Below are 24257 nucleotides of genomic sequence, written 5' to 3' on the forward strand. Positions count from 1 at the left end.
TGAATGTAAGTTGTTTATGATTTTTTTAAATTGGTATATAAGTAGCACAAAAATGGGACATTTTTTGTGCCTATAAAATACAGTAATTTTGCTGAACCCTGGTCAGCAGTAAATCTTTAAAAAATTTTTCTAGTTAAATAGGAAAAGGTCGCTTTGTTTATTTTAACTGTCAGTTCTTTTTTACTAATGAAGTTAACATTTTCCCATTTAGTTATTTTTTTAGATAAGAATCTTTGCCTTTAAATCTCAAATTTTTACTAAGATGTTGAAAGCATTTGGCATTTAGGAGGGACCTTAACACATTAGAAACTTGATTATGTGTATTAGCAAAATTAAATTCTACTAGAAAGTTGTTTATTAGTATGTACAAAACCAGAAGCAACCGAACTGTGGAATTGGTCCTAATTTTCAAAATATAATCATTACTTTAAAATTTATTACATCCTTGTAATAATTGAATGATATTTTGTAGTACATGGTATATGGTAGTTTCATCTGCTAGACTTTGAAAGATGCATTCATTCTGTCTTTGTAGTAGAACTAAAGCATTCTGGATGGAGTAGACTGAATCACGAGGTTCTTTCAGTGCAGTTCTCACCTGTTTATGTGTTTTGTTCAAGCAAACACTTTTTAAAATACTGAATCAAAAGTGTACAAATAAGTATATATTCACTTCCTTTGTGCATTTTGATGGAAAGAAATAGAGGCTATATTTGGAAGACATAGGGGCTATATCAAGTCTTAATTTTTATCTTTGTTCTGTTTTGGAACTAAAGGATAAAATAGCAGTAATCTGAAATATGTCAGTCTCACATGCTGAATCAGTGTTCTTGACTGTAGATGTAGTTTATCTTAAAGCTTTTGTTGAAGGATATTTTAATATGTAGTTGTAATCTTTTTTGAAATGCTGTAAGATGGGGTATTATTTTAATTTCCAAGATAAACCAAAGTAGAATATAAAAATCATAGTTGTATCAGTTATCCTTGTTTGAATAGGTACACGACTCCAGGTAAGCGTTAATGACTAATCAGAGAAGAATCAGTGTTGTGCAGAATTTAGAAATTAATTTTGAATAATTTCCCTTTCCTATACATTCTGTACATTTGTGTTCGAGGATTCTATTTCTTTCTCATTTGGGTGAAGGGGTCTGGATAAAAAGCATAATTACCAAGCTAGTTCAGTTAGAGTTAACTAGCAATGTGCAGGCTAGCAGTATGATAACTGACAGAAGGAACTAGCAATGTGCAAGGTGGCAGTATGATAACTGACAGAAGGTAGTAGTCTGTAATTTTTGAACATAGCCAATTCTCCCATAAAATAACACGAATTTGAATTGGTGTGATTGTGGTGTATGATTGAAATACTTAAATTTATTGACTGAGAATCTTTATATACTGTAATTTTTCTATGATTAAAAATAACAACCTTTGTGTGTGTTAGTCACTTTGAGCTGCTATAACAGAATACCATAGACTGGATGGCTTACAAACAACAAATTTATTTATCACAGTTCTGGAGGCTGAGAAGTCCAGAATTAAGGCACTGGCAGATTTGGTCTCCGAGGACCTACTTTCTGGTTCATAGGCCCTCGCATGGTAGAAGAGGAAGAAGCTCTCTAGGGTCTCTTATAAGGGCATTAATCCCATTCGTGAGGGCAGAGCCCTCATTAGCTGATCACCCTACTAAAGCCCTCATCCCCTCATCACATTGGGGGTTAGGGTTTCTGTATGAATTTGGGGGCCACAAACATTCAGTCTGTATAACAGGGTTATTAATTTTAGAAACTTGGTATATGTATGTGGTTTTGTTTTTAGAGGCTTCATTTAGAAAGCAGATTTGGTAAAACAGCTTTCCTACAGAAAACGGATGAAAAGTGTTGTGTATAAATGTGTTGTAAAAACAATTTTGTTTGTAGTTTGCAGAGTTCTCTTAGACTATATGTTTAATAATAACTTTGTGGGTGATTACTGTAGCTGAGCATTAAACTTGTGTTTTATCAACTTTTAAAATTATAGAGTATAGTATTTTGATTTTAAAAGGTTAGCTTTCCTAGCAATGTTTGGTCTGACAGAAATAAATTGAGGTGTAGACATGGGGATATTTGCAGTGCTTTCACTTTCTTTTGTCAAATTGATCTGTATTTTAGGTGTTATCTATTTGAAAAATATGATAACACAGTATTGGCCTGATCGGGAAACGGCACCAGGGGATATATCCCCTTATACTATTCCAGAAGAAGATCGACATTGTATTCGAGAAAATATTGTAGAAGCCATTATCCACTCTCCTGAGCTCATCAGGTATGTATATGTTTTAAACTTAACCTTTGTTGCAGGTATATAATTTGTGGGCTTTGGGGGGATGCAGAAGAGGGGATCTTTTCAGAACATAAAAATCTGTCATTTTTTGTGGCACAAAACTTAACAAATGCTGTTACAGGGGAATTCTTTTTTGTTTTATTTTCTTACTACAGTTTAATTTTATATTTATTAAAAACAAAACTTTAAACTTCATGTAAAACTTGTGAAACATACTATGATCAGATGAAAGGGTGTATAGAAAGTTATAGAATACTGTCATATACTTTATATTGTATAGTCTTTTGATATTTGAAAGCTCATCGTGTATGATTTTGTAGATTTTTTTTTTTTTTTTTTTTTTTTTTTTTTGCGGTATTCGGGCCTCTCACTGTTGTGGCCTCTCCCGTTGCCTCCGGACGCACAGGCTCAGCGGCCATGGCTCACGGGCCCAGTCGCTCCGTGGCATGTGGTATCTTCCCGGACCAGGGCACGAACCCTTGTCCCCTGCATCAGCAGGCGGACTCTCACCCACTGCGCCACCAGGGAAGCCCTAGAATTTTTTTTTAACATCTTTATTGGAGTATAATTGCTTTACAGTGGTGTGTTAGTTTCTGCTTTATGACAAAGTGAATCAGCTATACATATACATATATCCCCATATCTCTTCCCTCTTGCGTCTCCCTCCCACCCTCCCTATCCCACCCCTCTAGGTGGTCACAAAGCACCAAGCTAATCTCCCTGTGCTATGCGGCTGCTTCCCACTAGCTCTCTATTTTACATTTGGTAGTGTATATATGTCCATGCCACTCTCTCACTTTGTCCCAGCTTACCCTTCCCTCTCCCTGTGTCCTCAAGTCCATTCTCTACGTCTGCGTCTTTATCCCTGTCCTGACCCTTGATTTTGTAGAATTTTTAATGAGAATAGTCGATGTTCTAAGTGAAACCTGTCAGTTGATGATGGGGATGAAAAATAAAAATAAAATCACTTGCATTTGTAACATTTGTCGGGTTTCTTTTGAGTCAGTAGTAACAGTTTTTGCTTAGTGACTTATTTATTGTCTAAACAGCCTTTTTCTTTATATGAGTTAACAAAACTTAAGGTAGCATTTCTTCCTCCTTATTGTTTATTTTTGACTTTTAGGGTACAGCTTACTACATGCATTCATCATATCATCAAACATGATTATCCAAGTCGCTGGACTGCGATTGTGGACAAAATTGGCTTTTACCTTCAGTCTGATAACAGTGCATGTTGGCTAGGAATTCTTCTTTGCCTCTATCAGCTTGTGAAAAATTATGAGTAAGTATCTCTCTCAATTCCTGTAGAGTTTTGAGAAGTAGAAAAAGCTTGGGAAATTTAAGCTAATTGGTTTGAACATCTTGAAATTTCATTTGGTACATATAATAAAGTTAGTGAATTACATGTTGATTTTAATTGTGTCTTTTTGAAATAGCATTCTTGTTTTAATTCTGCAGTCTCTTCTGTTGATTCAACTATGAAACTCCTTGTGCCCTTTTTTCTTAATCATGATCTGTTTCCCTGTTCAAAACCCAAGTTATCCCTAACTTCTCAATATAGGCTCCTCAATTTGTGGTGATAAAAGGCCTAAAGATAAGGTTTTAAGATGTGAAGGGGGTCAAAGTACATTGATCATTAGAGCTCTTTATTCTGCCTCTGTGAATTTTTATCTTAATTTGGGTTCTTGTGAAGTTTCAAGAACCTACCTCTAATTTTTTAAGAAGAATATGTTGGAATATCATATGATCATTTTTAATCATTGTGTTTGAGGGATTCATAGTCATCTGCTTCATTGTTGGCATACTTGAGCAAATTATAGTTCATGTAAGTAATTGGTATCAGTGAGAAAGATTTAGGGATCATTTTAGACCTGGGCTTAAGGATCAGAAAAAAATCTAACCTTGGAAGTTGAGGTATAGCACTAAAAGTAGTAAGCCAAATGTTGCAGAGATTTTCTCTTAAGTATGTGGTGAAAGTAATGAAATTGGTAGGCACTTGAAAGTTTTGATATTAGCAAATTATGAGGAAGGAACACTTACACCATGATGGTGGCTTTATTTCCAGCCCTAACAGCTACACAGATTCCATTGTGAGCCCTCTAATTCTGGGACTTGTAGTTAGCCTCCAATACCCTTTTTGGGTCCCAACTCAAAGTAGCTGATGAACTGCTGCTTTTGTTCTGAGCAGGAGAGAAATAAACCATTTACAGCATTGGTACTGGTGTTTTCTTGTGTTCCCACCAGCTACCCATCTTCCTGCTAAGGAATGTTCCAGCTGTTGCTCCAACCTCTGTCAGAGTGCCAGTTGTAGTTCTGGTAAGTGAGTGACTAAACTGAGAGAGAATAACAGTAATAAGCTGTCATTGTCGTTGAGGAGGTTCGTCTCTCCTGTCCTTAATCTTAGCAGGAGAGAGTATGACAGGGATTTTTTAAATGGGAGACATAGGCTGCTACAGTGTTGGAATTAACAGTTCATTTTCAGCTAGTGTTTGATTGTTGGAGCACAGGGTGTTCACAAGGGATCTGTGTGGACTGAAGCAGTTCTAAGGAAATTCATGGAGAAATTGGAAGTTGTGATGGCCTTCAGGAGCATAGATCCTCAGGAAATGCTTGTCAGGTGAAGGAGCATAGAAGGAACATGTGAAGAGGAATGCATCTCACACCACATGGAATAGTATGAGCAAAGGAAGAAAGGTACAGAGGTGGAAATGTGACACACTCTTTAGTGGGTAGTGAGGAGACCACTAAATGATATGGATAACTTCTGTTGAGAAATTGGGGATCATTTTGTCTTCTTTTTTTTGGTGGTAGAGGGGGATCATTTTGAATTGGTAAATTGGGACCATGTTAAAAGAGGGTTTTGAATGCCATGATGGGGAGTTTGCATGTGATCTTTTACATGATGAACCGTTGACTTTTTTTAACAGAACAGTGATGGGCTAGTATTTGAGGATTCCTGTGAGTATGGTTCACCAGTTTGACACACTGTAGCCTTGTCGTAGTAGACTTTTATTGGTGGAAGGAGGTGAGCTCCACGTCCTACTCCTCCACCATCTTGATCGCTCCCTAGGCTTTTATTAGTGTCACATTTTCACGCTTTCAGGAACTTTCAGGTCGTATGGAATAGTATTTGTTTCCTTGCATAAATTACTTTCACACCCATTAGTTTGGATATGGTACCACCCAACTTCCAGTCCACTACTCAGTGTAGAGAAGGAGGTAGGAGAGAAGAATATCTAACATGGAATGGGTATTCAAACCCTCTTAATGTGGGTGATCACCTGGGTTGGATAATGGAGAGAGGTGCATAATATAATATAGTCCTCACCTTTATTGTTAAAAGATAATATTGTCAGTAATTAATATAGTTTGTCTAATCAGATTGGAGAGTGCAAATGGCTTCCTTTTGTAAATTGTTATTGCTTTATTGACTCAAAGAAATGTACAGGTAACCTTTTAAAATGTATACTAAGTGTAATTTCTCAGCACATTAAATAATATTTAGAAGTCTGTCAGTTAATTGTTTAATAATCTCAGTCATTATTAGCGTGAACGTTTCTCTTGGTGTTTTTTATTCTTGGCAATTTACTTTGCTTCTCGTTTCTCCCAGTAGGAAAAAACAATCCAGTCTTATAAGAGTGTCTGCCTTTTAAAACTGTGCTAAGATATTCAATTCTTAGATACATTTTCTCCCTTCAAAAAGGCTACTGGTAGATAAAACTGGAGTCTGGTAGGGAAAATCAGTTATTTAAAAAAAAAAACAACAGACTTTTAAACAATACTGTTAAAATGCTAAGGAATCTATATGGGGGAATGTCTCAATTAGCTATTCTTCACTCGTATCCTTGGAGCAAAATGTGATTCAGAATTCAGGATTTTTCAGATTTTAGAAAGGTAACAAGGTTCACATAATACACTCCTATGTACCAGTACCCAGGGATCAAACATATTATTATTATATCTGATATAAAATATGTGAATATTCACTCCGAATGGGATAGAGATCATAAATAGCCTGTTGAGGTCAGGTTTTGTTGCCAAAAGGTTACCAAAGAACTTCTGATTTATAGTGCTTTTAGAAATAGAACCTTTTCTGCTTTATAGATGCCACTTCTGCCTTAATGCTTTGTATGTAAATTACTTAAGGATGATATATATGTAATCAATTTTATATTGATCAGCTGCTAATGTTTAAAAGCCAAATCGTAGCTCCTCAGTTGTATCAGTATTCACAGTTACAGATAGCATAGTGAGGTGGTTAAAGGGCAGATCCTGAATCTGCTGAGGTTCATACCTAGATGTCTGTACTGGGAAAGATACTTAACTTCTCTGTGCCTCAGTTTCCTCAACTATAGAAGCGAGAATACTAATGGGGCCTTGAAGATTATTTACCTCATAATAAAATGCTCAGTAAATTTTAGATACTATTATTTGAGGTTTTTTTCTAGTTGCTTTTTGCCTGTGGTTTGATTCCATAGTAGGTTTTTCGTCTTTCTAGGAATATAAAATTGCTTAGAAAGTATTAGCTTATATTTGTATGAACAGACAAGTAGTTTAAATTTATATCTCATATGTATATAAGATATAAATATATATATAATAGATATATATAGATATATATACTTATCTACCTACCTATCTATCTATCTATCTATATATATAAAATTGTGAATAAATTCTCACAGAATTAGTTTGTATTCCTACCCAAAGGTATAAGAAACCAGAAGAACGGAGTCCATTGGTAGCAGCAATGCAACATTTCCTGCCAGTTCTAAAGGACCGTTTTATCCAGCTTCTTTCTGATCAGTCTGATCAATCTGTCCTCATCCAGAAACAGATTTTCAAGATCTTCTATGCTCTTGTTCAGGTAATTTTATAAAGTAGTTTTTATATGTAAAGTCAGTCTATCATTTGCCACCTTGAACAATGATAAAGAATTTCAGCATCTGAATAATAATTTCACTTGAAAATCTACATTAAGTGGATAAATTGCTAGTCAAATATAAATTGCCAAAATTACAAATACTTTAAAGTCTAACCAAGCATACTTTCCCAAATACACAAATAGCTCTAATAAATCTTAAATTATAAGTCGGCAATCTTAAGTTCTCATAAACCATCTAATACTATTTACAAAATAAGTAAAATTTTCTTATGTCTTTCACCTTAAGAATTCACAAGTCTGAAAATCAGTTACTGGATTAGAGTTTACATCTAACGTGTGCTGTTTTATGCCAAATATGCATAGATTGTCCCAGTAATTACAAAACCTATTCCTGAGCTTGACACAAAAATACTAATACTGTGGGCTTGACTGGCACACTGTAATGGGCCTTATTATCTTTGTATATTGTTCTAAATCTTCTTGGGATAAAAGATCCCACTAAAGAATTGGTTGTGTCTATAGTCTCAGTGGACTATAATTACTTATGAAACAGAGTTTTTGATTAGAATTAAAATTCTGGCTCTTTTTGTGCCACATAGCCAAAGAAAGATTCATCTCATTTACCAGGACCTTTGGTTCAATTCATGCCATTACTTATTTTTTTTTAAATCTCATTTAAATAGACCTGTGACTTTATTTCCACTAAGATTATTATAACTGACTCACTCCATTGTTTGGTTGGATTTTTCATGCCCTTGCTAGATCTTTAAAGATAATCTAATATCTTTCTAGTGGCTTCTTCTTTTTTTTTTTTTTTTTTTTTTTTTTTTTTGCTGTACGCGGGCCTCTCACTGTTGTGGCCTCTCCCGTTGCGGAGCACAGGCTCCGGACGCGCAGGCCCAGCGGCCATGGCTCATGGGCCCAGCCGCTCCGCGGCATGTGGGATCCTCCCGGACCGGGGCACGAACCCGTGTCCCCTGCATTGGCAGGCGGACTCTCAACCACTGCGCCACCAGGGAAGCCCGGCTTCTTCTTATGTAATTTAAAAAAAATGATTTGGATAGACAATATACTGTTTTTTAATTGTTTTTGCCTCTAACTGGTAGGATCACAACTTCTAGGTTATAAAAATAAGTTCTTTTTATAAATTATTCTAGGGCATAGGACCCAGCTAATTTTTTTGTGTGTGTGTGTGGTACACGGGCCTCTCATTGTGTGGCCTCTCCCATTGCGGAGCACAGGTTCCGGACGTGCAGGCTCAGCGGCCATGGCTCACGGGCCCAGCTGCTCCGCGGCATGTGGGGTGGGACCTTCCTGGACCAGGGCACGAACCCGTGTCCCCTGCATTGGCAGGCGGACTCTCAACCACTGCGCCACCAGGGAATCCCCCAACTAATTTTTTGAGACTAGCATACCTTGAAATCAAAATATAGTACTGTCTCATTTGTGAAAATAGAGGTCCTAAAATCCTAAATAGGATATTAATGTTGTGAGCTTATTAGGTGATGTGATTTATCCCAGGAACACAGGAATGGATCAAGAGTAAAAAACCAGTTTTTTTGATTAACTTTTATATTACACGAAAAGAGAGACCTGTAAACAATCTTTTAAGGATGCCAGATAAAGTATTTGATAAAATTTAATAACCATTTCTGCTTTAAAACAAAACAAAAGTACTTAAGAATCCTGGAATAGAAATTTCCTTACCTTGATAAAAAATGTTCACTAGAGGGCTTCCCTGGTGGCACAGTGGTTGAGAGTCCGCCTGCCGATGCAAGGGACACGGGTTCGTGCCCCGGTCCGGGAAGATCCCACGTGCCGCAGAGCGGCTAGGCCCGTGAGCCATGGCCGCTGAACCTGTGCGTCCGGAGCCTGTGTTCCGCAACAGGAGAGGCCACAACAGTGAGAGACCCGCGTACCACCAAAAAAAAAAAAAAAAAATGTTCACTAGAAATCACAATAAATATACCTCATGGTGAAAATCAGATACATTCCCAGTAATTTGGGAATAGGACAAGGATGCCCACTATCAGTGCCACAGTTCACCATTGTACGTAACTAACCAAATCAGCCAGATGAGAAATTTGCCTATGTACTGAAAGAGGAAATGTGGATTGAATGAAGTACTTTTTGTAGGTTTTGTGAAGAGTAAAATGAAGTTGGATTTTCTTTTGTAAGGATTTTAAAATATTGATTCTTGATTTTAATTTAGTATACACTACCACTGGAGCTGATAAACCAACAGAACCTGACAGAATGGATAGAAATTTTAAAGACTGTTGTGAACAGGGATGTACCTAATGTAAGTCTCTGTGTATTTCTTATATCACTAAGCTTAAATATTTAGTTACCTTTTGAGAATTTTAACCTATATTTCCTAAAACATTCTTTGTGAATTTATATTATTTGTGAGGCAGATTTTCCTAGATAAAGAGACACCATTTCATTTGTTTACATATGTGAATATACTAAGTGAAAAATTGTAAAGGGGTTTTTTGTATATTATTAAGTGCTTGTATTATATCTTTGTTTATTCCATCCTAATTCTCTGTTTCTTCACTTTTTTTTTTTTTTTTTTTTTTTTTTTTTTTTTTTTTTTTTTTTTTTTTTTTTGCGGTACGCGGGCTTCTCACTGCTGTGGCCTCTCCCGTTGCGGAGCACAGGCTCCGGACGCGCAGGCTCAGCGGCCATGGCTCACGGGCCCAGCCGCTCCGCGGCATGTGGGATCTTCCCAGACCGGGGCACGAACCTGCGTCCCCTGCATCGGCAGGCGGACTCGCAACCACTGCGCCACCAGGGAAGCCCTCTTCACTTTTTAATTGAGTTCATAACATATGTCACCTGACATAGTTAGAAATTTATTTTCTTGTAGTGAGAACTTTTAAGATCTATTCTCTTAGCAACCTTCAGATAAACAATATAGTATTTTTAACTCTAGACACCATGTTTACATTACATCCCCAGGACTTACTTATCTTACAACGGGAAGTTTGTACCTTTTCACCATCTTCTAAAACTTAACTGTGGTAGTCATTTCACAGTATATATATATGTCAAATCATTATGTTTATACCTTAAACTAATAATAATGTTCAATATCAATTATTTCTCAAGAAGGAACAAAGAGCCTATAGCTGGATTTTAGCCTAATAATTTGTCCGACATGCATGAACAGGGGTAGAACTTGATTTACAAGTTGGTCAAACTTTGTAGTTAGTTATATTACTTGCTTTTTAAATAACTTCTTAGAGCTATAACTCAAATACCGTAAAATACTTTAAAATAGTAAAGTGTACAATTCAGCGGTTTTCAGTAGTACATACAGAATTGTCCAACTATGTTATTTTTTTCACATATAATAACGATTTTTAAAATAACCACAATTTTTCTTTATTATCTAGTTTTCTAGAGAGGTAGGAAATTTACAATTCCTGAATCCCTAGTGTGTTTTAAATACTTTTATATACCTTGCTTATTTAATCCTCAAAATAATTCCTTCTGAATTTATTTTAAACAGAGACATGGAAGGGTTGTGTAATTTATCCAACATAATTTTATTAGTGAGATAAGTGAGACCAGCCTCCTGTTTTGTAGTTTATTGCTCAAATTTTTATTTTAAAAAAATGCAGAATAAATAAATAGGACATTTCTTGCATTCCATGGGAAACTAGTTTGATGTGTTATTTTCTGTACACATTTAATAGGTATAAAGTACACAGCTTTTAAGAGTTTTCATACTTACATTCTGCACCTTTTTTGGTATAATTTGTAATCATAAACATGCACATGTAAGTAAACAGTTCAGTGGGTTATGAGAGTCATATTCACCCAAGTAACCATCACCTAGAATGTTTGCTGGTGGCTGGGTCTGGTCATCCCTACTATCACCATTCTCATTTCTAGCACCAAAGATTAACTTCACCTGTTCTAAAATCTAATAAAAAGGTAATTTTTTATATCTACCTTCTTTTGCTTAATATTACGATATATTCATGTTGTGCTATGGTAGTTCTTCTTTATTGACAAGTAGTACCCCATTGTATGGATGTACTACAGTTTATTTATTTACAAGTTGATGGACATCTGGGTGGTTTTAAGATTTTAAGATTACAAATAAGGCTGCTATGAATGTATATGTTTAACTTTATAAATAACTTCCAAAGTGGTTGTACCACCGCTCTCTCACTGGCAGTGTATGGGAGTTTTGGTTGTTCCACAGTCTCATTTCTCTGTCTTAACTTAAAAATATGTCATGGATGTCTTAGGTCAATATATAATGAACCAATTCATTCTTTTAATGGATGTTGCATAATTAAACATTCCCTTGTTAATGAATGTTTAGTTCTTGGCAGTTTTTCTCTGTTACAAATGGTTTTGTAAATGAACATTCTCATACATATATATTTATGTATGTATACTAATATTTTTGAAACTAGATTTCTAAAATGAAGTTTCTTCTGCCCTTTTGATTTGAACTATACTAGTTTAAGCTACTTGCCATGACTTTGATTTATATTATTTGGATCTTGACTAAAATGTTTGAGTTTGAACTTTTATAAGACTTTGAGAAAACATGTCCTTTGTAACTAAGTAGTGAAGTGAAGTGCCTCTTATATTTAAATAAGGGTTAATACTTTTCCTGTTCTAGCCTTTTATTATGAAAGGCCATCATTGGAGGAGGATTCATGTTTTTGTGAGTCTGTTCTGAACTCACACTATTCCTTTTAGATTGTATTGTCTATCATTATATAAATGTCTCTTTAAAGGAAACACTTCAAGTTGAAGAAGATGATAGACCTGAGTTACCATGGTGGAAATGTAAGAAGTGGGCTTTACATATCTTAGCAAGGCTTTTTGAAAGGTACACATTTCTCAATATATGATAATTTGAGTTTATTTTTTTCAAGAATTTGTTTTTTTTTTATAAGTGCTGATATAAAGCATTATGAAGACATGATGGGCATTTGAATGTTCTTTTAGATATGGAAGCCCTGGCAATGTTTCCAAGGAGTATAATGAATTTGCTGAAGTATTTCTGAAGGCATTTGCTGTTGGTGTCCAACAAGTAAGTCTAAGATAATTTTTCCAAGTAGAAACATGACACTATTATGTTAATTTGTCTTGCTTATTTCTAGTTTCTTTGGCATTCAAAGATTGCATGTAGCAGTCTTTAACATTTTGAATACTGTAGTACTTCTCAAATGTTATGGTCTCAGGACCTCCTTACACTCTTAAATTATTGAGAACATCAACAAGCTTCCATTTATGTGGGTTATACCTTGTGATATTTACTGTATTAAAATTTGAAACTAAATTTAATGGTATTAATTTATTTAAAAATAACAAAACTATTACATATTAACAGAATACGTGTTTTTGTTAAAAATAATTGTTTTCCAAAATGAAAAATTTTTAGCAGGAGGAAGTGGGATTGTTACACATTTTTACTAATATCTTTAATGTCTGCCTTAATAAAAGGCAGCTGTATACCCATCTACCTCTGTATTCATTCTGTTTCAATTTGTTTTAATGGAAGTAAATAAAGATAATTTGGTCTCAAAGATAAGAAGTTGGAAAAGGAAAGACTTTTAATATACTTTTCATATAATTGGGGAAATTTTTGGTATCACACCAACATTTGACAATGGTATTTTCTTAAAGGTTAATTGTAATTTAGAGTTTGAAACTGTAACAATAAACATTTCATCTTCTGTTACATTAATATCCATTGCACTTTGCATGAGTCTTTTATCCATATATGATTTTATAACATACTGCCCTGGTCATTGGAAAATATTGACTTATTGAGTCTATGCCGATTTTCTAAATGTTTATAGATTTCCTTATGTAGTTTTAAAAAATTACAGTCATTAATACCACCATTGATCTCATAACTATCTTTAAATATTGGAAAGCTGTCAAATGGATCTAAGTGGTGGGTGTAAGATTTTGAGAATTCTAGTTTTGCTTGAAAGCTCACATTTTAACACCAGTAACATATTGTCAGTTTCCTTGAAGTGAGAGGCTCATTTTGTTCATTTTTGAGAAAAAAATCTGCCACACACACAAGTCTAAATAATCATAATTTGTCTATCAGTTTTTCTTTCATGCTTATGATAATATTTGGTGGGAAAAGCTACTATTTCAGCTTTTCTTCCAACCATCGTACTTTGGTATGTAGCAGAAGTGCTATATGTATACTTCCCGTTTATTAATATTTATATTTCTGGTTCACTAAGGAAAGTTTATTCTGCGATTATGTGGCTGTAAAGAATATGATGACTGCTAGTACACTTTAGTGCCACTCCTTTGATTCATGTTAGGAACCTGAAGTTTTACCATCACTGCTTTTGTACCATCGATGCAAATGTCAACACAGTAAAAAGGGCACATAATGTTTTAGCATTATTATGAAAATAGTTTTGACCTGTCAGACCCTCTGAGAGGTCTGTGGACCATATTTTGACAACTGCTATTCTCAAGTATCAAGTTGAATTAGAACTCTTGGCAGACATTAAATAAGTAGGTGTATGGTTTGGGTAAGATTTGCCTAGAAGCTGATTTTAACAATATAGTGCTGTCTCAGAATATTGTGGTATGTTCCACAAGTAGCATATGGTTTTCTCTTCTTTTTATACTTAATCAGAAACTACTCCTTTGACACACAGTGTTACTTCAATTGTTTATTTTAAATACTTTGGGAATAAATATGGTTCTCCAATACACAATTTTAAAAATTATTTTTATTTTTATTATTTTTATTTTTTTTGCTGTATGCGGGCCTCTCACTGTTGTGGCCTCTCCTGTTGCGGAGCACAGGCTCCGGACGCGCAGACTCAGCGGCCATGGCTCACGGGCCCAGCCGCTCCGCAGCATGTGGGATCTTCCCGGACCGGGGCACGAACCCGTGTCCCCTAGCATCGGCAGGCGGACTCTCAACCACTGCACCACCAGGGAAGCCCCCAAATTACTTTCTTTTTAAAAGAATATGGTGGTTATTTTATGATAATGACCTGGGTAAGAAGTGTCAGATGTTTTTGCTAGCTTGTAAGTGGTTAAACTTTCTATTTAAACTTTGTTTTTTGATCAAAATTTTTTTTTTCAAAGGTTTTATTGAAAGTGTTGTATCAGTACAAGGAGAAGCAATATATGGCTCCTCGAGTTTTACAACAGACATTAAATTATATTAATCAAGGAGTTTCTCATGCTCTCACCTGGAAGAATCTGAAGCCTCATATACAAGTAATAATTTTCTATCTGAACTGTTTTTCTAGAAAATGTAATAGAAATAACATTAATTACCAAAAAGGTTAAAAAAGTGCATTTTTTTTGTTGACCTGTGTTACTTAGTCTAGTTCTGGTAATTGTACATTAGGAAAATGATGCAACATCCTGACAAACTTTATAAAAGGTATATTGTGGATATTCAGATTATTTTTTAATCTGAAACTGTTATCTTAAAATATGCCTTTAAGTTCTTAGTGTTGGATCATGATTATAGTTTAACATGATTAGTTAACATCGTGTAATTTGGAATAGGCAAAGGACTATTTCACCCAATTACTTTTGAGGCTAATTTGCTTATGTACTATTTCCAATGTAATTTATTTGCTTTATTTAGAACTGTAGGATATGATGGACTAAAATTTCATATTGCATTTTCTCGGAATACTTAATTGCTACCTATGTACATATGTCTTATAATGACTCGTTGCACAGAGGGTAAGAATATGTACGTTGATAGTCGATCTGAGAATGCATTAAATACTTTACTGAAGTTTGATGTTAAGCTTTAAAACACAAACTGGAGAGTTACTTTTGTTTTAGCACTTAATGGAAATTTGAAAGACCGACTTATCTTAACTTTTAAATTGCAGGGCATTATCCAAGATGTTATTTTTCCATTGATGTGCTATACAGATGCTGATGAGGAACTTTGGCAAGAAGACCCCTATGAATATATACGCATGAAGTTTGGTAAGGAATTTTCACTTTTTTAGAAACAAAGTATGTCGGTAGTTAAATTTGTATATAGTAAACCTTGAATATTAAGGCCTCATCTTAGAAACTGAAAAGCCTTCTGTTGTTTAATGCAATTTATTCATTGTTGAGACTTTCAGGAAGCTATTCATTAGTTTTGGCATTTGAGAATGATAATCTTCATTTTTAGCAGACACAAATACAGTAGTGTTAGTAGTTAATGATTATTGGATATGCTTCTGGAACATGCCAAATCTGTTAGAAATTCAAGGTTACACCTTAAACATAAACACTAAATGTCTAAAGTATACTTTTGGATTCCATGTCAGTCATCATGTGTGTGGAAATGGAGACGACGCATACTGGAAGCTGGAGTCTCTGCATGGGACTAAAGAATTGTAATTTGGCTAATGTTGAGTATTAGTCCTTCTTCGTACCAAAATCTTATGTACTTTCAGTCGTTTGTACTTTTGTGACCCCATTGTGAGAATTCTCACAGTAGTGAGGTTTTGTATGAAAGAAAATAATCATTGGGAGAAGTTGATGGATTAAGATTTAATTTGTACAGGAAAGACAAGGAATTAGGCTTTTGCAAAGTTATATGGGGATCTGGGTTTGTTTTCATGCTCATCTTCTGTGAAGATTTAGCAAAAATTTAAGGTCCTTTTTTGTTGTTACAGAGCATCATTTGTAAATTATGTGAAAATGTTTGTTGAAAAATTGAAATTACTATTTTCTGTATTAATTTTAAATTTATTCTCTAGATGTGTTTGAGGATTTCATCTCTCCTACCACTGCTGCCCAGACACTTTTGTTTACAGCTTGTAGTAAGAGGAAAGAGGTAGGTTATTTAATATGTGGATAACTTTTGCTTTAATACTTAAAATATATTCAGATATACACTTGGGTTTTTTTTAAAATTTATTTTATTGAAGTGTAGTTGATTTACAATGGTAATTTCTGCTGTACAGCATAGTGATTCAGTTACACATATACATACATTCTTTTTCATATTCTTTTCCACTATAATTTATCACAGGATATTGAGTAGATTTCCCTATGCTATACAGTAGGACCTTGTTGTTTATTCATTCTGTATATAATAATTTGCATCTGCTAATCCCGAACATTTAGTTTTTAATGGTAGCCGTATAGATCTTTTTGTCGTCAATGTTTTAAAAGGGTTCTTTGGATATCCAGTAAAGCATACTTTTCTCTTTTAATCTAGGTACTACAAAAGACTATGGGATTTTGCTACCAGATTCTTACAGAACCAAATGCTGATCCTCGAAAAAAAGATGGAGCCCTGCATATGATTGGCTCTTTAGCTGAAATACTTCTGAAGGTATTTCTGTGTGTGTGTGTGTGTGTGTGTGTACACGCATGCACAAGCACAATTAGTTTGTTTTAATGACAGCAGTTGAGATAAAACAGAATTGAGGTACAATTCACATACCTTATGGTTTGCCCATTTAAAGTGTACAATTCAGTGGTTTTTCGTATATTCAAGGAGCTGTGCAACTGTCAGCTCTAATTCCAAAGCATTTTCATCATCCCCAAAAGAAACCCTTTTATCAGTCACTCCCCATTTTCTCCCAAATCTCCCAGCCCTAGCCCTAATCTACTTTTTGTCTCCTCTGTGGATTTACGTATTCTGGGCAGTTCATATAAATGGAATGATAAAACATGTGGTCCTTTCTGAGTGGCTTCTTTGACTTAGCATATTTTCAGAGTTCATCCATGTTACAGCATGTCAGTCTTCATTCTTTTTTTATTGCCAGATAATATTCCATTGTATTGATATGCTGCGTTTTATTTATCCATTCATCAGTAAGTGGACATTTGTTTCTACTTTTTGGTTATTATTAACAATGGAGCTATGAACATTTCTGTACACATTTTTTTGTGGACATACATTTTCATTTCTCTTGGGTAATACATACTTAGGAGTCAAATTGCTGGTCATATTTTGAGAAACTGCTCGACTGTTTTCCAAAGTGGCTGTACCATTTTATATATTCATTAGCAGTGTGTGAGGGTTCCAGTTTCTATGTCCTCACCAACACTCCTTATTGTGTCTTTTTAAATTACAGCCATCCCAGTTGGTGTCAAATGGTACTCTCATTGTGGTTTACATTTCCCTAATAGCTAATGATGTTGAGAATCTTTTTATATGCTTATTGTCTACTGTATATCTTCTTTGGAGAAATTTTTTTTTTTTTTTTTTTTTTTTTTTTTTAAGATTTATTTATTTATTTATTTTTGGCTGTGTTGGGTCTTCATCGCTGCCCGCGGGCTTTCTCTAGTTGCAGTGAGCGGGGGCTGTTCTTCGTTGCGGTGCGCGGGCTTCTCTTTGCGGTGGCCTCTCTTGTTGCGGAGCACGGGCTCTAGGCGCGCGGACTGCAATCGTTGCGGCGCGTGGGCTCAGTAGGTGTGGCTCATGGGCTCTAGAGCGCAGGCTAAGTAGTTGTGGCACACGGGCTTAGTTGCTCCGCGGCATGTGGGATGTTCCCGGACCAGGGCTCGAACCCGTGTCCCCTGCATTGGCAGGCGGATTCTTAACCACTGCGCCACCAGGGAAGCCCTGGAGAAATTTTTATTCAAATTTTTTGTCGATTTTTATATTGGGTTATTTGTCTTTTTTTTTTTTTTTTTTTTTTTTGCGTTACGCGGGCCTCTCACTGTTGTGGCCTCTCCCATGGCGGAGCACAGGCTCTGGACGCGCAGACTCAGTGGCCATGGCTCACGGGCCTAGCCGCTCCGCAGCATGTGGGATCTTCCCGGACTGGGGCACAAACCCGTGTCCCCTGCATCGGCAGGCAGACTCACAACCACTGCGCCACCAGGGAAGCCCTATTTGTCTTTTTATTGTTGAATTGTTAGAGTTCTTTATATATTTTAAATACTAGAAACTTTTCATGTACAGTTGACCTTTCAACAACACAGGTTTGAACTGTTTTGGGGTCCACTTAACATGTGGATTTTTTTCCAACAATAAATACTACAGAACTACATGATCTGCAGTTGGTTGAATCTGCAGATGCGGAATCACAGATATGCAGGTCAAATTGCAAATTAAATGCAGATTTTCAACTAGCAGAGTGTCAGCACCCCAACCCCCTCATTATTCAAAGATCAACTGTTTGTGGTTTGCAGGTATTTTCTGCCATTCTGTGGATTATCTTTTCACTTTCTTGCTGATGTCCTTTGAAGTACACATTTAATTTGATTTTGAAATAATGTCCTCTATACTTTTTTGCTGTTGCTTGTGCTGAAGGTAATTCTTTTTGTATATGAGTTATCTTCTTTTCGTGTTGCAAGACAATTGTAAAGTAGTGTTTTTTTCTTCTCAGAAAATTGATCTTTAAGGAAGTTTGTAAACATGAATATATCCCTTCACAGCCTAGGAACATCATGCTTTTGTGGCACACATTTTCTGGTAAAGAATGGCTGACTGGATTAGATGTATGTCTAGAAACCTCACCTTAATTGTACACATTTTGTCTGACTTCATGAGATCTGAAATTTGTTTTCACTTTTAAAGTTAATAAATAACTATTTCAAAGTGTAAGTAAATATTTAGACACAGTTCATCCTACTCCCAGAAACCTTGCTGCATGTGATGCTCCACTGAATTCATCACCATTAATTTGTGGGTATATTTTGTATATCTTTCAGCTTTTCTATATCCACCCATTCTTCTCTTCATTTATAAAGGGTAAATTACGTGGTTATTTGTTGTGTCTGGGAATCTTGAGTGAGTTCTCTTCTCACATTCAGGTTTTTGTTTTAACTTTATATTTTTAAATTTTATACTTAGAGAAAATTTGCAAAAATAGTTCCCATTACTCTTCACCCAACTTTTTCTAATGTTAACATATTAGATAGCCATGCCACAATTCTCAAAACCAGGAAATTAATATTGATATGATACTATTAACTAATCTACAGACCCCTTTCACATTTTATAAGATTTCCCACTAATGTCCTTTTTTGTTTGGTCCCTGATCCAGTCCAGAATCCCACGTTGCATTTAGTTATCATGTCTCATTAGTCACTTTCGTTTTTTTAAGTGTTGTCAGTTTTTAATGTTGATCTAATATGCAATTCAAGGAACTCTTCTTAAAAACTTGTTACCATTTAGAAAATATCCTATTTTAAGATTCACAGGAGTATCTTTAGATATCCAGATTATTACCCTGAGAGCAGGATATTTCTCAATCTATGTTGTATTGTCCATTTAGAACCTTTCCAGAGGTTCTTTCACTATAATAGTTTTATATTAGTGTTTTATAGTTATATTAATATAAATATAACTACTTATATTAATAGTTTTATAACAAAAAACGTTTTACAAGCTAAGGAATAAAATTAACCACTCTTCTCGTTACTTAAACACCATTGATGTTAAGATTTGGCATAATTGCTTTCTAAACAAATGATGTAAAAGGATTAAAAGAATGTACCCAGTGATTTTTGATAGTAACGTTCGAGAATAAGAAAATTGGATGTGGATCTTGTGGTTCAAAATTCCAGAATAAATGTATGTTTTGACATCAGTAGTCATTTTTAAAACTTGTGTATCTATTTGGCATTTGAGATGGTTGTATTTGGAACTTTGTTTATTTTTACAGAAAAAGATCTACAAAGATCAGATGGAATATATGTTGCAGAATCATGTATTCCCTCTCTTCAGCAGTGAACTAGGCTACATGAGAGCTAGGGTATGTTTTAAAGCTGTATTGATTTATACATTTATGTCTTGTAATGAATAACTGCTTATGTGGACTTTTATATGGAAACTTTTAAATGTTCACTTTAAAGCCATGTTTTATTCTAGACTTTCGTATGTCTTTAAATGGCTGCTCATAATGTGTGCATAGTTTTCATCTGTGTCTGATAGCAGTGTCTGTCTGTGTTTTGCATTCAGATCTTGCTATCCACGCAAACATCATGTAGCCAAAGAGTAAGTTGGGATCATAGTACTGGTCGAGTGTTGTGTCTTTGGACATACCTACCACTGGCCAGCCTCCAAATTCCCACACATAGAACTTTGACATTAGAGATATTGTCACATGGTGGACTTTAATGTAAGATACCTATAGTAACTCACTGCATTTTTTTTAAAAAAGGCTTGCTGGGTCCTTCACTATTTTTGTGAAGTGAAGTTCAAAAGTGACCAGAACCTGCAAACAGCCCTAGAGCTGACACGAAGATGTCTGATTGATGATAGGGAAATGCCTGTTAAAGTGGAAGCTGCCATTGCACTTCAAGTGCTGATCAGCAATCAAGAGAAAGGTAAAGGATTTATATCTCAAAAATAGTGCAATGTGCTTACACATGATTGTACAAGGCATAATCCTAGAAACTTGATACATTGTCTTCCTTTTTATTCGAAACGATTTCTTGTTTACTCTTTGGTATATGTAGTGCCAGGTTTTAAGGAGTTTTAGCTGTTTTGGTGAAAAGTTTTTTTCTCTTTCTCTTACAGCTAAAGAATACATCACACCATTCATCAGACCTGTCATGCAGGCTCTTCTTCATATTATAAGAGAAACAGAAAATGATGATCTTACCAATGTAATTCAGAAAATGATCTGCGAGTATAGTGAAGAAGTTACTCCTATTGCAGTAGAAATGACACAACATTTGGTATGTTATTTGAACCAGTCATTTATGCATTACTTAGATTACAGTATTTTCACAGAGCTTCTGTATGTCAGGCACCATTCTAAGCCCTTGATATATGTTTTAACTCATTTAATTCTCACACAATCCTATGAGGAATATTCCTATACTGAGAGAAAATGTGAGGTATAAAAAGGTTAAGTAATTTGCCCAAATTAGAAGGGGTGGGTCTGGTATTCACACCTGAGCTGTATGCCTCTACAATGCAGAGCTGTTTATTTGTACTCACATTGCATCATGACTACCTTGTTTGTGTGGTTTCCTGGAATGCTTTGGACCAACTGACAGATAGAGATAATAGTTATAAGTAGATTTTTAAAGTGAAATTTGTGTAAATAGTTTCATAGTTGACCTTTGTCTATTGTACATAGCCCTGAACTTCTGAGAATTAACAATGTAGATTATTTAAGGGTAATAGAAAATATGGACATGTACCCAACAATTATCCATTCATATTCTCTATACAGTGGTTTACTTGGTACAGTTTATATTCTTGCTAAATACTGAGGTTTGAAGAATCTAACTCTTGGTATTTGCTGTGGATATTTTTAACAGCTGATTTTGAAGTGGCTAAAGACATTTGGATAAATATAGTAGTGTTCATTAAAAGTATATTGCATTATAAAAAGCTGATTATTATGACTCCTCATAACTAATGACTTTGCTCAATTGCTCAGAATTTTTCAAAATGATTGAATTCAATGGCAACAAAAACCTTGATGACTAGTATTTGGGCATTGTCAAATGTTAGCCAGTAATTTAAATTAAAATATTCATAATATTAAGCACTTTCTATGCCTTGCCTCACAGTATCTATGGAGATGTCAGGAAAAAGAGGTCAAGTAATCTGTTTAAGGTGACCTAGTAAGTGGCAGAGCAGTACCATTGATTATAGAGCCCAAGCTCTTAAGTAATATTAGTTGGTTTGGAAATGCTGATTGGTTGTGCTGTCCCAGTGAGAACTTTTTAAAAATAAAAAGTTTTAGACAAAAACATGTTTATACTGCTTTAATGGCAAACCTTAATTACATTCTCTTGAATGTAGGCAATGACATTTAATCAAGTAATCCAGACTGGGCCAGATGAAGAAGGAAGTGATGACAAAGCAGTTACTGCTATGGGAATCCTGAATACCATCGACACACTTCTTAGTGTAGTTGAAGATCATAAAGAAGTAAGAAAACGATCCAGTGTTGTAAAGGTTTTAGGGAATTTCAAGCCATTCTTCATCAACTGTTCTATGCTTTTTGGAGGGCTCTGACTTATCTATTCTCTGGTCATCTTCTCACATACCTTGATTTTGCTATCTATTAACTAGTACCCTTGTGTAGGTACCTTACAGATATCTTAGAAGGAAAAGGAAGGAGGTATTTGTATTACCGTATCTTTACCTCAAGGCTTTGGGTTTTGGCTCCCTCTTAGGGTTACCTTTTCAGATACAAAATTATGGTGATTCCTAGGAAAACATATTCTTCCTAGTTTTCCTTTTTAATAAAAATTGTTTTTAGTTAGGGTATAATACATATATACCACCTTAACCGTTTTTAGGTGTACATTTCAATGGTATTAAGTACATTCACATTGTTGTGCAACCATCACCATCATCTTCCTAGTTTTCTTCTTTTACTATTGTCTTTTGGAAAGGTAAGCGAATTGTAATCATGAATTTTAAAAGTGGAATTATTTAAAACATACAGAAAAGAGTAAAAAAAACATAGAAAACTAACCAGTACCCCTTACCCACCACCTAAATTTATTAGATTTTTAATGTTCCATGGTATATCCTTAGACTTCCAGTAAGAAAAAGTTTCAGATAGATGTAATTGAAACCATTAGGAAACCACTTCTTAACCTCATTTCCCTACTTTCTTCCCTTAGAAGTAAACATTGTTCTAAATTTGGTGTTTATAATTACAGTGCAGATATTTAAATCCATAAATCATGTTTTCAGATTATCTACAAACTGCCTTTTGCAACATGAGAGTTTCAGTAAATTTTCAGATTTTTTTTGTAGATTATAATTGGAGATAGCTGGAAGCCATGAGGAATCCTATAGCTACCTTACAGTTAACAAATCAATTGCTTACTATATTTGAAGAGTTTGTATTGAGTATATGTATTCGAAATGGATATCCTGCTTCTATATCTGATTAGTAAATTTTTTTTTTTTTTTTTTTGCGGTACGCGGGCCTCTCAGTGCTGTGGCCTCTCCCGTTGCGGAGCACAGGCTCCGGACGCGCAGGCTTAGCAGCCATGGCTCACGGGCGCAGCCGCTCCACGGCATGTGGGATCCTCCCAGACCGGGGCACAAACCCGTGTCCCCTGCATTGGCAGGCAGACTCTCAACCACTGCGCCACCCGGGAAGCCCCTGATTAGTAAATTTTATCTCGTTTCCTCTCCCCCACTTTTTAAACATTCTGATGACTTTCAGGGATTTGGGATCCAATTGAGGACCATACTGACAAAAGGGGAGTTTGTATTTTCTGTCTATCTTGTATGACTTGGGGGCCTAGCTCACTATTATATAAATGGAGGTGGCTTAAAAATTATTGGGAGTGGTAGGAATAATGCCTTATTTTAAATAATTTTTCAGTAAGCTACTGATTTACATCTCAATTACACTCAGTTATATCTGGCCTGAATTAATCTATGTTTACACACAAAAAGATTTTAGTCTCTGCAGAATGATGTGGCTCCTTTATTTTCATACTTACTTGCATTTTTCCAGGAAATTTTTTTTTCCTTTACTTTATAGGTAAACTATGCATGTTCTTTCTTTGTTTGTCTTATTGTAATGGTATTTCATTAAATTTCATATCCATATTGATTCACAGTTTCATAATATGAGTCATTTTGAAACAAAGGTTTAAAATATTAATTTGTTCACAATATTGACTTTACATTGAAATGCATTGAATTATTATACATTATTTAATAATTCATTCAGTGTGCTACAATTCCATATGATTTTTTTCTTCTCTTTTAGATAACCCAGCAGCTTGAAGGAATCTGCTTACAGGTCATTGGAACTGTTTTACAACAGCATGTCTTAGGTATATACCTCTGATTGTGTTAAGAATACACTACTATTTCATATGAGCAAGCATTGTCCTAATGACTCAGTATTCTCTTTTAGAATTCTACGAGGAGATCTTCTCTTTAGCACATAGTTTGACATGTCAACAAGTGTCTCCACAGATGTGGCAGCTACTACCTCTGGTATTTGAGGTTTTTCAGCAAGATGGCTTTGATTACTTTACAGGTAAGTCAAGTCATCATAGAAATACTAAGGATTCCTCCCCATTTGTATTCAATTTTAGTGTATCACTTGAATACAAACTTTTGAATATTCTGTGTGTTTTGTTGTTTGGATAAGTTATCAGT

General features: G+C 35.1%; 1 protein-coding gene across 1 annotated transcript in view; it reads left to right on the plus strand.

Annotated features, from left to right (window-relative positions):
- IPO7 (importin 7) overlaps positions 1-24257 on the plus strand; it is a gene marked incomplete at its 3' end in the record, with an annotated part of 47070 nt that overhangs the window by 15444 nt on the left and 7369 nt on the right. Inside the window, exons 3-18 of the mRNA XM_079708456.1 lie at positions 2148-2301; positions 3443-3601; positions 7030-7186; positions 9417-9506; positions 11971-12065; positions 12185-12269; positions 14312-14446; positions 15082-15181; positions 15949-16025; positions 16413-16529; positions 19819-19908; positions 20317-20482; positions 20676-20836; positions 21918-22046; positions 23860-23926; positions 24010-24135. Of these exons, the coding sequence (XP_079564582.1) occupies positions 2148-2301; positions 3443-3601; positions 7030-7186; positions 9417-9506; positions 11971-12065; positions 12185-12269; positions 14312-14446; positions 15082-15181; positions 15949-16025; positions 16413-16529; positions 19819-19908; positions 20317-20482; positions 20676-20836; positions 21918-22046; positions 23860-23926; positions 24010-24135 (1908 nt within the window). The remainder of the gene's footprint in view (positions 1-2147; positions 2302-3442; positions 3602-7029; positions 7187-9416; positions 9507-11970; positions 12066-12184; positions 12270-14311; positions 14447-15081; positions 15182-15948; positions 16026-16412; positions 16530-19818; positions 19909-20316; positions 20483-20675; positions 20837-21917; positions 22047-23859; positions 23927-24009; positions 24136-24257) is intronic.

The sequence above is a fragment of the Hyperoodon ampullatus genome, assembly GCF_949752795.1.
Source record: "Hyperoodon ampullatus genome assembly, chromosome: 7".
In the NCBI taxonomy this organism is placed as follows: Eukaryota; Metazoa; Chordata; class Mammalia; order Artiodactyla; family Ziphiidae; genus Hyperoodon; species Hyperoodon ampullatus.